The 16,219-nt window shown below is 40.5% G+C and overlaps 1 protein-coding gene across 1 annotated transcript in view; it reads right to left on the reverse strand.

The window, feature by feature from the left end:
- Window positions 1–849: 849 nt before the first annotated feature.
- LOC306867546 (aryl hydrocarbon receptor-like) overlaps window positions 850–16,219 on the reverse strand; it is a 50,263-nt gene continuing 34,893 nt past the window's right edge. Inside the window, exons 5-11 of the mRNA XM_079413273.1 lie at window positions 15,780–15,906; window positions 15,153–15,286; window positions 13,436–13,638; window positions 13,204–13,313; window positions 12,413–12,554; window positions 10,800–12,246; window positions 850–2,980 (exon numbers count right to left, since the gene is read on the reverse strand). Of these exons, the coding sequence (XP_079269399.1) occupies window positions 2,819–2,980; window positions 10,800–12,246; window positions 12,413–12,554; window positions 13,204–13,313; window positions 13,436–13,638; window positions 15,153–15,286; window positions 15,780–15,906 (2,325 nt within the window). The 3' untranslated portion in view covers window positions 850–2,818. The remainder of the gene's footprint in view (window positions 2,981–10,799; window positions 12,247–12,412; window positions 12,555–13,203; window positions 13,314–13,435; window positions 13,639–15,152; window positions 15,287–15,779; window positions 15,907–16,219) is intronic.

The following is a 16,219-nucleotide window of genomic DNA, read 5'->3' on the forward strand; positions in this document are numbered from 1 at the left end:
TGTTTCCTTTCAGCCAGCCTGTTCTTCACACCATTCTAGTTGTGAAAAGGAGCCTTTCGTTCGGTCCATGGCACGGCGATCAATACAGATATGAGGATAAAAGCGCCGAGATGGAATGTTTGAAAACTGGTGAGCCCCGTTCGCGCGAGACAGCTGCATTTACACCAAAACGAGTCTCCCCAGGTAACTGTGACCTGTGAAGTTTGAACTTCAATATGATTTGAATTTTCAATGGATAATTCTAATAGATAACCACAGCACAATTTTACCTCAAAAAACGCAAAAAGGGGGGGGGGGGGGGGGGAATAACTAGCTAATACTGCTAAACTGTTGAAATACTGACTAAAATGTAACAACTAGAACATAGTTGAGCTATAGTCAAGTGAACTATTAAGTGATTTGGAGTTCTACATAAACTACACAAGTCACAAATAATACAAATGAAGTGAATGAAGACTTGCCTCACTGTTGACTGCAGGTTTTAACATTAGCATGTTGCTAAGCTAACAGTTCAATGCCCTAATCAGCATAAAAGCAAGAGAGACATTAGAAAGTTACCTTTTGAAAGCCTACGATTTCTTAAAATTATGTGTTGATTGCATTATAGGACGCACCCTTCGATATGCCCTGCTCCAACTTCCTGTTGCAGTAGGAAATTTAGACCAGTTTGCCCAAGCTGGTAGAACTTCATCTAGGTATAGAACTCATTGGTTTTAGTACAAATAAATGAATATTTAGATCATGGAGAGATGGTAAATATTGTCAAATACACACAAAAGTTGGAACCTATAAATGTTTTCAAATGACAGTTGACAAGATTCAGAAGAACTTCAAACTTCGAGGCATGTTGTGATTGCACAAATTCTTTAATTAAAGGACCAAATTGTACATTTTGACAAGCAGTCAAATGACAAAAAGACAAAACTGCATTTGTACCTATTATCTCTGCTACTTCAGTGTGTTAGAATATTAAAATAAATCCAAATATGACTGATTAAAAAAACAAAAACATGGCAAACCATTGACATGGATGACAATTTCGAAGCAAATAGTAAAACATTTAAATTATGGCACCATGTTCTTTTTATTTAAAGTGTAAAACTTCTTCTTAAAATATACAAACACATAACCTGAAAGTAATTATACAATATTTACTCCAAAAACATCTCTCTTGAAGCCTACATCTTGTGCCGGAAAAAAGTAAAACCTGGTTAGGTTGCAGTGCTCTTTAAAATGGTGCTTACAACAATATGAAGTAACTTTTTTTTTTTTGACTATTTACAAACTCTTTAAACATTTTGTAAATGATTGTCATATTGTTTTCTCATATACTGTATGTGTTAAAGAAATTTGAATCCATAGTCAAGCCAGTGGTACCTCTTATAGCAAAGTAAATACAGTATATATATGTATTTAAAAAAGAAACATAAAAACAAAGAGACTGGCCTGGAAATTCATTTTCTCTGTGACTTCACAATACTATAACATTTAACATTATTATTCATTAAACACCTTGCAGCACCAAATATTCTTTTCTTTTTTTTTTAACTGCTTTACAATATACTCAACACATTCAACAATTTCAGCTTCCAGAATCTCTTTTCATGGACAAAACAAACCTGGTTTTTGAAAAGCATAAGTTCTGGACAGCATGGTCTCGTGTCTAACGCAGAATAATTTGAGTTAACCTTATTAAAAATCATAGTAGATTGTACTAGTTTGCTCCTGCAAAATGTATGATTTTTACTTCAATTGAGACAAATCAAAACAAGTAGTATGAGTTAACCGTGGTAAAACTTTTAATATATTGTACATGTTGGAAAATGTTAAATTTTTACTCCAATTGATTGTTATATTTGTATAAAATGCAAATTTTTTACTGTAATTGAGACAAATCAATCAAATTAAAGGCAATACAACATGTACAAGTCCACTTGCATGTACATATTTTATGCCTTTATCTGATTTAACTGGTTAACAAATTATTACACATTAGTCACAAGACTGGGTTGGTTCTGGATTCACTGTACACATGAACACCTGTATCTAAAAGGTAAGTTGAATTTGATCTAAAATCATCTTTCCAAAATCTAATCTCACAAAATGTAATAGCGAGAAGGGTTCAGATCTGACATCTACAGAAGAGTCTCATTCTTTTTCATACTGCTAAACTGCTTTATTATTGACATCGCACATAAGCATTCTTTCAGTAAACGGAAGGTAACAACCTTGCTTTTTTCCCATAAATAAATATGCATCCCAATCTTCTGTTTATATAAACATTAGTCATTTACTGCGTTTCAGGACAATCAGTTTTGTAAGAGCTATACGTTGCATATGCTCCTACGTGATTTACAGACGTTGCATCGCAAGTCATGCAAACAGTTTTATTAGTAATTTTGAATAAAGCCCAATTAATGGAGACTGTCATCACACATACATACACACAAACGTATCCCGACACGCACCTGTTACAGACGGACCATCTCAAATAGCGATCAACTGCATCTGCCAACTGGAGAAATTTCCCTAAATCTCAAAAAGCATGAATGACACTGAGAGAAATAATCCAAATGTAATTGATACATAATTCATTCATAACTGAATTAATAATATAAATGAGAGTGCTATCACATTATCTTGGGAGGAGTATTCAGCAATTGGTTTGATATTCCAGAGGTCAGTCTGGCTCATTTTAATTAAAATTAATTTATTTAAGTGGATGAGCAAACCTAAAAAAAAAATATTTTTAAAATTATTTTATTTGACAGACTCATGATTAATGGCATCTTTTCAGACAGATCTGTTTTTAGTGTGTTCAGAGGTAGAAACCAGTGGTTTGAGGGTCTGGGGGAGGTGGGAGTGGCTCAGGAAGGGGGTGGGGACTGTTGCCAGGTGTGGCCACTGCATTGCCATTGGGGACCAAGCAACTTCCTGTGTAGGCCACACTAGCGGAGTTGAGTATAAAGCCCGTCTCCATCTGGAAACAAACAAACAAAGAAATGTTAGAAGTATTTATCTAAATGGCTAAAAGTAACAAATATAAATGTTTTGTATAAATATATAAAATATAGATAATATCTTGGCATATTCCTATTCTATTTAACTCCGTCTAATTACATAATTTTATAATTACATACACGTATTTATCTATATCTATATGTATAGACATATTTATATATCTCATATACATATATAAATGGAGACTTTATATGTAAATGTATAGATGTGTGGATATGTGTATGTATATGTACATAAAAAAAAAAATATATATATATATATATACATTTACATTTAGTCATTTGGCAGACGCTTTTATCCAAAGCGACTTACAATTGGGGAATACAAAAAGCGATAAATCTTGAAGAGGCAATCAGACAGAGGAAGTGCTCGTAACATCAAGTCTCAGTCATTGTTCAAATAAGTACAAGCTAGTAAGCGGAGAGAAAGATAGAGGGAAAGAGTTTTTTTTTTTTGGAGTTTAGGATGAAGTCAAGTACTGCCGAAAGAGATGAGTTTTCAGTTGTTGCTTGAAGATTGCCAGGGATCCGGCGTTCCGGATAGGGGTGGGAAGATTATTCCACCAGCCAGGAATGGTGAACGAGAATGTTCTGGAGAGCGATTTTGAGCCTCTCTGTGATGGTACCACAAGGCGTCGCTCACTAGCAGATCTCAGACTTCTGGAGGGGATGTAGGTTCGTAATAGTGAGTGGAAGTAGGAGGGTGCTGAGCCTGTGGTAGTTCTGTACGCAAGCATCAGTGTCTTGAACTTGATGCGAGCTGCCACTGGTAGCCAGTGCAAGGAGATGAAGAGAGGTGTAACATGCGCTCTTTTGGGCTCGTTGAAGATCAGTCGTGCCGCTGCATTCTGTATCATTTGTTGAGGTTTGATTGTGTTTGATGGCAGACCAGCCAGAAGAGCATTGCAGTAGTCCAGTCTAGAAACAACAAGGGCCTGGACAAGAAGTTGCGCAACATGCTCTGTCAGAAAAGGCCTGATCTTTCTGATGTTGTGTAGTGTAAACCTGCAGGATCGAGCAGTCTTTGCAATGTGCTCTTTGAAGGTCAGCTGGTCATCAAAGATTACACCAAGATTTCTGACTGAAGTTGAGGGGGTAATCATTGATGAGCCTAACTGAATCGTGAAGTCATGCTGTAGAGTCGGAGTGGCAGGGAAGACCAGAAGTTCCGTCTTTGCCAGGTTGAGCTGTAGGTGATGTTCTTTCATCCATGCCGAGATGTCCGCCAGGCAGCCTGAGATCCGTGCAGCTACCGTTGGGTCATCTGGTTGAAAAGAGAGATAGAGCTGTGTGTCATCGGCGTAGCAGTGATAGGAGAAGCCATGTGCATGTATGATGGGACCCAGCGATGTAGTGAATGTGGAGAAGAGGAGGGGTCCAAGAACCGATCCCTGAGGAACTCCAGTGACCAGTTGATGTGGTTTGGATACCTCCCCTCCCCAGGCCACCCTGAAGGATCTACCGGTGAGATAGGATTCAAACCAGCGAAGTGGAATCCCAGTGATGCCCAGTGATGAGAGGGTAGACAGGAGAATCTGATGATTGACAGTGTCAAAAGCAGCAGAAAGATCCAGCAGAATGAGGACTGACGATTTGGAATCAGCCTTTGCAGTTCGCAGGGTTTCAGTGACTGAGAGTAGCGCAGTCTCTGTTGAATGGCCACTCCTGAAACCTGACTGTTTAGCATCCAGTTTGTTGTACTGTGAAAGAAACCGTGAGAGCTGGTTGAAGACAACTCGTTGGAGTGTTTTCCCTACGAATGGAAGGAGAGAGACAGGTCTGTAGTTATCTAAAAGAGATGCGTTTAATGTAGGTTTTTTGATCAGTGGGGTTACCTGAGCCTGCTTGAATGCTGTGGGGAAGATGCCTGTGAGGAGAGATGTGTTGATAATGTGTGTGAGTGCCGGTAAGAGTGTGGGAGAGATTGTTTGGAGAAGGTGTGTATATATATTTTGTGAATATTCCTTGCGGGGGGATAGGGTTGCCCTATGCTGGCTGACCCTCCTGAGAGTCCTCGTCCTGACAGCTTGGTGAGATATGCCTGCCTGGAAGGAATTGTTTTTATTCTTTTTTATTTTTTATTAAAATGCTCCCTCGCTGGATTCTGAATACTTTTTTTTTAATTTTTAAAAAATATATAGATAATAATAATTATAACATACAGGATGATTAGCATTGATGATTTTGTTAATGTCAATTAAGAACATGAGGTGCATCCCAAATCGCATACTAATGCACTATTTTATGACGTTTTTTTAGTATAAATAGTGTGAGCAGTGTGTTCATTGAAAAATTCCGAAACTAAATAGTGCACTTTAAATACCTGGATGGTACACTTAAATAACCGTAAAAAAACCAAAGTGTGGAATACTGAACACTTCATGCACTCAACTGTTGCAGCTTTAATTACGTCGCGAAGGGGGAGGGGCTGTCAGACTCCAATTATGAATGACAAAGTAACCTTATATAATTCATACACTACATGGCTGAGTACAGAGTGCTTAAGTACATAGTGTATAAGCATTGTATAGTGTGTTATTTTGGATGCAATTATAATACTTCTGCTAGCCTAGTTTAAAACAGTTTTTGAAAGTCATATAATGTAAATACAGATTAAAAATGATAATCCACAGCGAGCAACAAAGACCTTTCATTAGCATTAGACCAACTTCTCTGCTATTGACCCAAATTAAAGAGCTCACTTATGGTGCTAGCTTATAGAACTAGCACAGCAGTTGCTTATTTAAGCAGGTTAACGGCAGCTGGACTGCAGATGTTGTGTTTGTTGGGGTCAAGTCAAGTCAAGTCAAGTTGAGCTTTATTGTCATTCTGCTACATGTGGGGACATACAGTGGAACGAAATGTAGTGCCTCGCAGGACCACGGTGCTACATAAATACAGACATACAACAATGAAGTAAAGAAACAATATAAACCTATACACAACTAACCTACTGACAGATTTTAACTATAAGTATACTATATATAAATATTTACCCTATACAAACTAAAAAAAATAAAAGATAAAAAATACAAACTATACGAATGCTTCACATAAATACTGTACATGTGCAAAGAGAAACATTTTGAGTCAAGCAGCTGGTTGGGGAACAGCGCAGGATGATTTGTAGTGCATGAGCATGTAAACATACATATATTGCTGAGTCTTTTGTGGGATTGTGTACACGCAGCAGTGCGTGTAAAGTGTCTAGTGCACATAGAGGAGAGTGTGTTACTACAGGTGGTTTGTACAGGCCCACTCACCTGTGTGTAGCACACTTCGAATTGCACAAAAAAGTTCCATACAGTTTTTTCTTTGGTGTGGGGGGTGGTCCATGTTTCAGGAGGTAGGGGTTTGCATGGGGTTTCAGAGGGGGGCGGGGGTTTCAGCTGTTGAGCAGTCTGGCGAAGCGGGCTCTGATGCTCCAGTACCGTCTTCCTGATGGTAGGAGCTGGAAGAGACTGTGGGAGGGATGGGTGGAGTCCTTCACGATGCTGTTGGTTTTGCTGGAGCATCGTGTAAGGAAAATGTCCAGGATGGAGGGGAGAGGGGCACCGATGATCTTTGCAGCTGTGTTCACTGTCCGCTGGAGGGTCTTGCGGTCAGCAGCACTGCAGTTCCCGTACCAGACAGTGATGCAGCTGGTCAGCACACTCTCAATGGTGCCCCTGTAGAATGTGGTGAGGATGGGTGGAGGGAGACTTGCTCTTTTCAGCCGGCGGAGAAAGTGTAGGCGCTGTTGTGCCTTTTTGGAGAGTGACATGTTGTTGGTGGTCCAGGTGATATCCTCTGTGATGTGCACCCCCAGGAATTTAGTGCTGCTGACTCTCTCCACAGTCGAGCTGTCGATGGTCAGTGGGGGGTGGTCAACGGAGTTTCTCCTGAAGTCCATCACAACCTCCTTTGTCTTCCCCACATTGAGGGAGTGGGGAAGACAAAGGACAACTTCCTCTCTGTAGTGCGTTTCATCGTTGTTTCTGATGAGACCTACCACTGTTGTGTCATCAGCAAACTTGATGATGTGGTTGGAGCTGAACTTGGCAGTGCAGTTGTGGGTCAGCAGTGTGAAGAGCAGCGGGGTGAGCACACAGCCTTGTGGGGCACCTGTGCTCAGTATGGTAGTGCTCGAGGTGTTGTGGCCGACACGGACTGACTGAGGTCTTCCGGTTAGAAAGTCCAGGATCCAATTACCAAGGGAATTGTTAAGGCCCAGCAGGTTTAGTTTATTAATGAGCTGTTGTGGGATTATTGTGTTGAATGCCGAGCTGAAGTCAATGAACAGCATTCTAACATAGGAGTCTTTATTTTCTAGGTGGGTAAGAGCCAGGTGGAGGGTGGAGGAAATTGCATCGTCCGTAGAGCGGTTTGGACGGTATGCAAACTGGAGTGGGTCGAGTGTGTTGGGGAGGGTGGTTTTGATGTTGTGCATGACTAACCTCTTAAAGCACTTCATCATGATTGGAGTCAGTGCTATGGGACGGTAGTCATTTAGATAGGACACAGGTGATTTCTTTGGTACCGGTATGATTGTTGTGGATTTGAGACATGTGGGGACGACTGCCTGGGTCAGCGAGGTGTTGAAGATATCTGTAAGCACATCTGTCAGCTGTGCAGCACAGTCTCTCAGAACACGGCCAGGTATGTTGTCAGGACCCGCAGCCTTGCGTAGGTTTATCCTAGATAGCGTCTTCCTTACGTCGGCTGGAGACAGACAGAGTGCCCGGTCGTTGGGAGGTGTGGGCAGTTTTTGTGCAGGTGTGTCATTCTGCATTTCAAACCGTGAATAAAAGTGGTTGAGTGCATCGGGGAGGGATGTGTCATCATCACAGGCCTGTGGCGGGGGCTTGTAGTCATTTAAGGTCTTCACAAGATACATTAAACATGATCATGATCAAAATGTATCTTCACAAGATACATTAACCAGGATCATAATCAGAAACAAAAAACTACTTCCATGCCATTTTTGGAGGTAAACTCATCAAAATAAAGTCCAAACTGCCACATATAATATGCTAATCAAATAGTTTTTTAAAGATTAGCTGGGTAAAAGCTTTAAAAAATGACATCACTTGGCATAATGTCAGTGCATGTTATTTTAACTCCTCATAATTCACTCATTGTTCACATTTGCAGATGATAAGTAAATCCTTGGCTATATCATAAAGCTCCTATAGTTATAGTATATGAAAGTGTAGTGTTAGTATGCATGAGGTAATGTTGATGCTGGATTGTAGGTCATGGCTACTCACGCCTGACTGGGCATTTAAACTCTATTCTCCTTTCAGCTGAGAGCTATGACCCTGAACACATACAACTCAGAAAACTCAAAGCTTAGAATGTAGTGCTGGAATGAATTGTCTCTCTTTTTTCTAACCTTGCCCTTCCATTGATGATTGCCATTCCAATTTTAGTACTATTTCTAACTGTGCCTCCCTCATCTCTTTTTCTTTCAAAAGTTGCTCCAGCACTTTTTGCAAAAGTCACCACCACAATGCCAAGCATAAGTCAAAACAGTCCACCCAAAGTATCTATGATAGTATTTGGAGTCTAGATCTTCAGTCTATGGGATTATGTTTCAGTTGTCTGCCAGGTGAACTGTAATTGTACTCAAAAAGCCACACTATTTGAGATATAATTCATGCCCGTAGCACAAGGGATGAGTTATGCACCAAATTTGTCTTAGCAAGCACTGCTAACCATTTACAGAAAACACAATCCCTACATGTGGAACCACAGCATGGTGCCCTACATGTGGAAAGACAAGATCGTCTGGATAAATGAGTGCAGACAGGGGCCCATGGTCTCTGAATATTGCCTGCTGCATGAGCGGTCCTTTTGTGGAGGCTACTCTTCCTCTATCTCTCGCTCATAGCCTCAGGCTCCCATTTCACAATGGACTAGATGCTACAGTTGGCTGCCATCGGAAAAGCCTGTCTGATGCTGGTGGGTTGACCTGAAAGCTTACACTCTTAAGATGAAGATTATGATCTTAATCACAGTCACCATAATAAATCAACACAGCAGGCAAAGCAAACATCCACCTGTGTGGGGCCCCACAGCGAATCTCTAGAGACTGCCAAGACTTTGTACTGTAGGTCTGTCCACTGTGCATTATGCAATCTCAGCACATTAGCCGTGACCTAAAAGGTCTTGGCCCTGTATACAGAGCACAATTAGAACAGAGTGAGCATTTAGGCCAATGGAAAAAAAGATAGAGAAATATGGAGGGGGTGGAGTGGGCCATATCCAGAATATCTTTTAAACTACACTACTAGACAATCCGGGCTGTTTCAACAGCTCATACACATAAAATCTGAATTTGTGAGGGGTGGTCAAATGGTCCTTATGATTATATGAATTTTTCACGTCACAAATGAAAATTCTGCCATTACTGCACACGCATGTGTGGAAGTCGTGGCCTAATGGTGAGAGAGTCGGACTCCTAATCTAAAGGTTGCGAGTTCGATTCTCAGGTCCGGCAGGGATTGTAGGTGGGGGGAGTGAACGTACAGCACTCTCTCCACCCTCAATACTACGACTGAGGTGCCCTTGAGGAAGGCACCGAACCCTCAGCTGCTTCCCGGGTGCCGCAGCATAAAATGGCTGCCCACTGCTCCGGGTGTGTGTTCACGGTGTGTGTTCACTGCTGTGTGTGCACTTTGGATGGGTAAATGCAGAGCACAAATTCCAAATATGGGTCACCATACTTGGTCGTATCTCACGTCACTTTCACTTTCATGCTTCGTGGTAAACACACGGCAGAGAATGACACGGAAGAGAACAAATTCTTGAATAAAGTTTGTTCATCTTCGGAACACAAATTAAGCAGCACCACAAGCATGCATCGTGGTACTCTCGTGACCAGACGTTCCACTTTCCGGGGACACATTTTGCCCAGGATTTCTAAATTGCCTAAAATAACGATCAAAGTACCACAAGAGTGATTCAAAAGCATAAGGAGCAGTCTGCTCTGCTCTCTATCACCCGGAAAGTGGCACGTCTGGTCACCTTAATCAAAGGCTGACACGGAAGAAAATAAATTGTTGAATAAATTATTTTTTTTTTTGCCCACAAAAAAGTATTCTCGATGTCTTTATTCGCGGCATTTACAATTGTCAACAACAATTGATTGAAGCTGTTTTTGTTTGCAGTGTTACAAATCATCGAGGTTCAGAAAAGAACACAACACTGCAGACAACAGGCATCTAAATGCCACTATTTCTGTGTTTGTGGAGTAAATATATTTTTACATTGTTTTTTAAAAATGCTGGGTAACCAGTGTTTCGTATGCGTTTGGCTAATCAGTGTACACTTACGTAGAACTGTTTTAGACCCTACTCTGGAGTAGGAGCTAATGTAGTTCCCCCAAACAAAGTTCTTAGAACTCAATACGTTCCTAGTTCCTGTGGTGTGAACACGCCAAAAAGCAGGTATCTCCTATGAAAAGTTTCCTCCTTGGCAAAAGCCCCTTTTGATAAAATTTCTAGAGGACAATATTTCTAAGCCTGCAATAAATACCATCTTGACAATGTAAATAAAATAAAAAAGAGGTTTCCCCTAATCCATCCTTGATGGTTGTAGGACAACATTTCTATCAACCAATCAGTTTTTAAGGGTCAAGGGCTTGACACCATTTATATTTTTCCCATATGAGATCAGGATTTGAGGGTGTACTTGGGGTTGTGGATAAGGTTTGGCTGTTATATATTTTGTTGATCCAGGAGCTTGTCCAATTTGGTTAAATCACATTGCGCAACTATATCCTTCCTTAATTCTTACCTTACTGTGGGTGGCGTCATGGGTCAGTTCCGAGCTATAATCTGTCAACGACGGAAGGTTTGAAGGTGGGGCTAATCCCAGGATATGCTCCAGAGAGGAGTTCTGTTTGGTATAGGAGGCATAATAAGTGGGTGTGACCTTTGGCTGCTGCTGCCGTTTCTGATAACTCCGCTGATAGGATGCAGACGAGGCCATGGCTCCCTGAAACTGCCCTATATCCCCAGCTGTACTGATGTTCAACTCCACCCCTGAATTGTCAGTTACATTGTAATCAATATGTGTGCCCACTGTTTGTGTGTGTGCCATCTGGCCATTAGGAAAACAAGGTCCATTTGAGACCAACTGGTTTGTGAAGCATCCATGCTGGGGATCACTGTAGACCCCGTTTGGAGGGGTATCGCTCCCCACAGCTGTTTTTTGTTTATACTGGAAAGGATCAAGCAACCGGTTGTACTGCCATTGCTGTGATTGTTCTTTACTAGTTCTTGTTATCTTGTCACCAAGTTGAGAGTTCAAGTTGGCTTGTTCAGGGACCCAGTGGCCATTGTGTACAGAGTCTGTTGTAGACACCTGAGGTATTGGTGCCTGGATCCAGCTCTCGGTTTTGTGGCAAACTGACTGGCCATTGAGATGTTGCTGCATATTCCGTGAGAGATGAACTATGGGTGTTATCTGTTTTTGTGGCCAGAAAGGAACATGAGGATTAGGCATGGAGGAAGTAATCTGAGAAGCTGACTCGGAAGCAGGACATGGCTCAGGGGGTTCAACAGAATCTAATGCCACAGCAGGGTTTTGAGCATCCGTTGAGTCTTTGATCCGGTTCTCCAGTGAGTCTTGAACGTAGGAAAGGATTTCGTAGTTGGTGAGAAGATCGTTCAGAGATGGGATGTACTCTGGTTCCATCTCTACCTGGATCATCCTCTCATCCAAAAGCAGCAATTCTAGGTCCTCTGCATTGAGTCCAAGGTTTTCCAGGGCACTGAATAGCTCACTGTTGGAGCAGCTTTCCTCATTTTCAAGGGACAGAGAGTCTAATGTTGCCAGTAGTGGGTCAAAACTTGATGGCTCCTGTTTGGAGACTGCAGTTACACCATTCTGCACTGGATTCCAATTTTCATTTTCCACAGAAGAGAGGGTACTAGTCTCTCCTTGCTCACTGAAGAGGCTACTGTGGAATGACATTCTAGGCTCCATAGCAGGCTGGCAAACATAAACAGACTTGTCTTGTCTCATCATGGCTCCCAGCAGAGAACTTGGGTCCAGATTATCCTTTGAACTTTTGTCCACCTTGCTCTTTTTGGTTTTGTTGTTCTTGCTTTTTCCCTGAAGGGTGTCGGGGAAGCCTGGCATGGGGTAGCTGATTTGGTACAGCAGAGCTTCTCCAGTAGCAAAGGTGAATGGTAGATGCATAGATCGCTTCCTCAAATGCTCTCCGCCCTCTTCTTCTCTGAATAAATGGATAAACAACCTTGTCAGCGGATATGTAAAGATTTTCATCAATGTCTTGCTAATTTGCCATGCTATTTAATAGTTAGCATGCTAATAAACGAAATCTATATTTTATGATTTATTAGTGCAGAAATATAAATGAATATTAGCCTTAATATGCTTACACAAGCGGCCTCTGGGTGGCAATGATGTAGTCAGGCTTGCCATTTTTGTAGACGAGTCTAGCGTTAGCTTGTACCCATTTCCAGCGGTTTTCCTTTGTAAGCAATCTAAACACAGTCAGGCCACTTTCTCCAGTCTTGATCACTGCAATAGATAATGCAACAGTTTGTAAACCCAGTTATTAGTTGAAATATAAAGACCAGATTTTTCTGCCTTGTTCCTTTTTTCTGCTATAGGCTGTTGGCTCCATATTGAATTACTGCTTTGACTGGATTTAAGGCTGTAGTTCTACTCCTAACATCAAGGATTTATCAAATCTCCTCCATAATCTTTGGGATTATGGGAAAACATTCCTCCTCCGGTCTCTTCCTCTGTCTGTCTGTCTCCCTTTCTCCACTTTTTAATTCAAAATCTGAATTCACCAAATCCATTCAAGTCCTGCCCATACAATTGATATTATCAGTTGATTTCACTTCCTGTCATAACCTCTATGGATTATCTCCTGTAACCCACTCTGAATAAGAGTACTGTCACTTGTTCAAGCATTTGCCCAATAGCACAGTGCTAATGTCTTTTAGTGTCACTAGTTTATTTTAGAAACAAAGCCTTTGGCAACAATGTCAGCATGCATCAGCAGGAAAACAGCTCATCATAGCTAATTCTTAATCTTCTCGTAATTCAGTCAATCATATTATTAGTTATGTAGCATCTTCAAAATAGCTTCTTTAGCTGGACCTTTTTAAACAGTATTAAATTCCAAAAGGACAAATCTGAAGAAATATGAAAATCTTACTTCTGACATGGTTCTCAGCACAATACAGCATATCAGCTGCATGGATGAACTGGTACCCAGAACCTCGAACTCGCAACTCTGCCTCGGTGTAGCCAAGAACAACTTTACCCCTAAAACACAGGCAAAATCAACATCAGTGATTCTTACACCATTTTCTATTGTACTAATGGAGATATAAACATATGTATACAGTGCATGTTACAAATCTTTCAAAATAAATGTCCATCATTACTTAGCATCACAGGCCATTGGGGTGAAGTCCAACTTGTGTTTGGTTCTGAAAATCATGTTCTTGGTTCGGATTTCCATTATGGAAGGAGGCTGTAGGGGTGTCGCTATGGCCAACAGGGCGAGCTGGGGCGGCATTTGGCCTCCGTCATCCAATCGCCTGTTCTGCCCATGCAGGAATTTCAGACGTCCTTGAAGATTCAAGGCCTTGATGGGGCATAAATAAAAATAAACACTGGAATAGCTCCTATTAAAAAAAAAAGCATAACTTGAAAAATGTCAAAGTGGAATTTAGTTTAGAATAATGTTTCAAATTGTTGCAACTACAACAAAAAAAAGCTAATAAACAAGAATAAGAAAAATATGACACGCAGAACAAACAATCATGTCATAATGCATTTGCATGAAGGACGTACATAACCGACACACGTAATGTATGAACATACACAGCTGCAGCTGATGATTTTGTTGGCGTGCCCTTGGCGAACCACATAATTTGTCTCTGACTCAGTGTGGGCAATAGAGCTCAATTCAGGTCATCTATTAATGAAGGCTATGACCTGTCCAGAATGTGAATGTTTGCTTGTTTGTGATTGGTTAGTCAACCTTAGACTTTTTGCTCTGACTGGTGGAGATTACAACATCTAAAAGTGAGTGTTTTATGTATGTTATCCGTGATTAATTTATTGTCACTTATGAATATGCACAAACATAAAACTACAATGCACATTTTGTGGCTGGAAAGCTCTCTTGACAACCCATTTTTTTTTAAATGTTTCATTTCTGGGTTAGCTGTTCCTTTAGCATAATGCCTGATTTAAAATAGTTCTGCTTATGTACGGCTATACAACAAGTGTCTCAGCAATGACTGTTCGGCAATGACTTCACAAAACATTAATACAGAGATACGCATTCACATATACAAACAGAAAACATTTGTCAAACTGTATTTCATTTGGTGCAAGATAAAAACGGAGCTTTCAGCATGACTTTCCGAGTTGGGGGCGTGTCAATTAAATAATCACGGAGGAAGCTAATTGGCCATAATTATATTTTCATTGTGAACCTCCCAAGAGAACTTAATGGTTGCATTCAAAAACGCCAAGAGGACAACAAACAAAAAATACGTAAATGGAAAAGCGTTGGAAGTTTCTTGTATTTTTAGCTCATGCTAACAAATTTCTCTGGGCACATGGGGAGACCCCTGTTAGCGGTCCGCTCCTGACAAGCTAAGTGTAGTCATGCTATTCTTGAGGGAGATGGATTTGGTAAAGATGGAGTGGAGTGGAGGGGAAAGAAAGTAAAAGAGAGAGACTGAAAAAATAAAGAGCAAGAGTACAGAGCTTTGCACGCATAATTCTTCAAATTAGCTTTAATTTATGCTAACAAGAACCGGTTCTTGCTATTTTGCTCTATTTCTTTTAGGATGAATTAAAACCTGTTCCCCATGACCTTACTGCTCCTTAAAGACGGATTACAGAGGTGTTCCAACAATTCAGTTCTATGTGGATGCCAGAGGCGCAATCCAACACAAAGTTGCGCTAACCTAGATGCTAACTCACACTGTAATTTGGAACATCGTGGCTTAGAGACTTTGAATAGCAAGACATTTTCCATCATACGCATATTAAATTCCAAGAGCACTTCTCAATCAGTCGAAGTACAATGTTCCTGTGTAGGTTTTGAGAGCAAAATGAGAGCTTTAGCTGTTTAACACTGACCAGGAATCCCGAAGAATTGTCTAGGAGGCATCGGAAACGACAGATGAAATTTCTCTCCAGGAAAGAAGAGTTTTCAGGAGGCAGCTGGTCAGGGTTGCACGTCACCAGTGATATACTTGGGGAAGGATCTCCATCTAAGAGAAACAAAAAAGAACTTGAGACTCGGTAGAATGTCTAGACTTTTTCATCCAAGGTTCATCATTGGATTATCCACTAACCACCGTTTCTGTTTTCATCCTTTCTGTTTGCTGTTATTCTTAATTAAAATGGACGTTTTAGTGACAATAACATTTATTTTGCAACTGCAGGAGCTTCCATTAAAGGTCAAACCACCCTCCTCCTCTCAAAAAAACCCCCCAAAAAAACCCTCTCTCCTAACTGTTCTTTTGGTCTTTTATCACGAATTTGTTATGGTTAATCATATTTGTTTATTTGCATCCATTAAGTTCTTTCTAAAAAGTCAATGAAACTAAGTACCTTTCATTTTTAAAGCATGTAATTCATCAGTGTATCAAAACATCAACACTACCACATGGTTATTTAATAAATAAACACTTTTTTGCTAAATGTCTGGCAAAAATAACCCTATATAGTGGTATCATGATATAAAATGAGAAATTTCCTGACCTTGTGGGGACTCTTCTGTCTGCGTACTGGTTGGAGGCGGGTTCAAGGCCCAGTGCAAGTTGCGTCTGAAGGCCTGCTGGTCTTCAGTATGAATGAGTTCGAACACATTTTGATGCATTACATCTGTCTGGGAGACCGAGGGAGAAATGAAGAGGAACATTGTGAGAGAATTAAGTTTAAAGGATGAATAACTTTATGGGATTAAAAAGTGTTTGAACCAACAACAAATATATACACTACCATTCAAAATTTTAGGGTTTGTAAGATGTTCTGTGGTGTTACTGTCTTTTCTGGTAACACCACAGAGCCTATAGTAACTTGCAATATAAAGTCTGTGGTGTTACATCAAAATGACGTAGACATAAGTGGCTGTGTCAACAGTGTTTGATTGAAATCATTTAAAAATCTAAATGTTCTTAAGCTTTCATTTTAATGGATAT

Source organism: Barbus barbus (assembly GCF_936440315.1).
Source record: "Barbus barbus genome assembly, chromosome: 49".
NCBI lineage: Eukaryota > Metazoa > Chordata > Actinopteri > Cypriniformes > Cyprinidae > Barbus > Barbus barbus.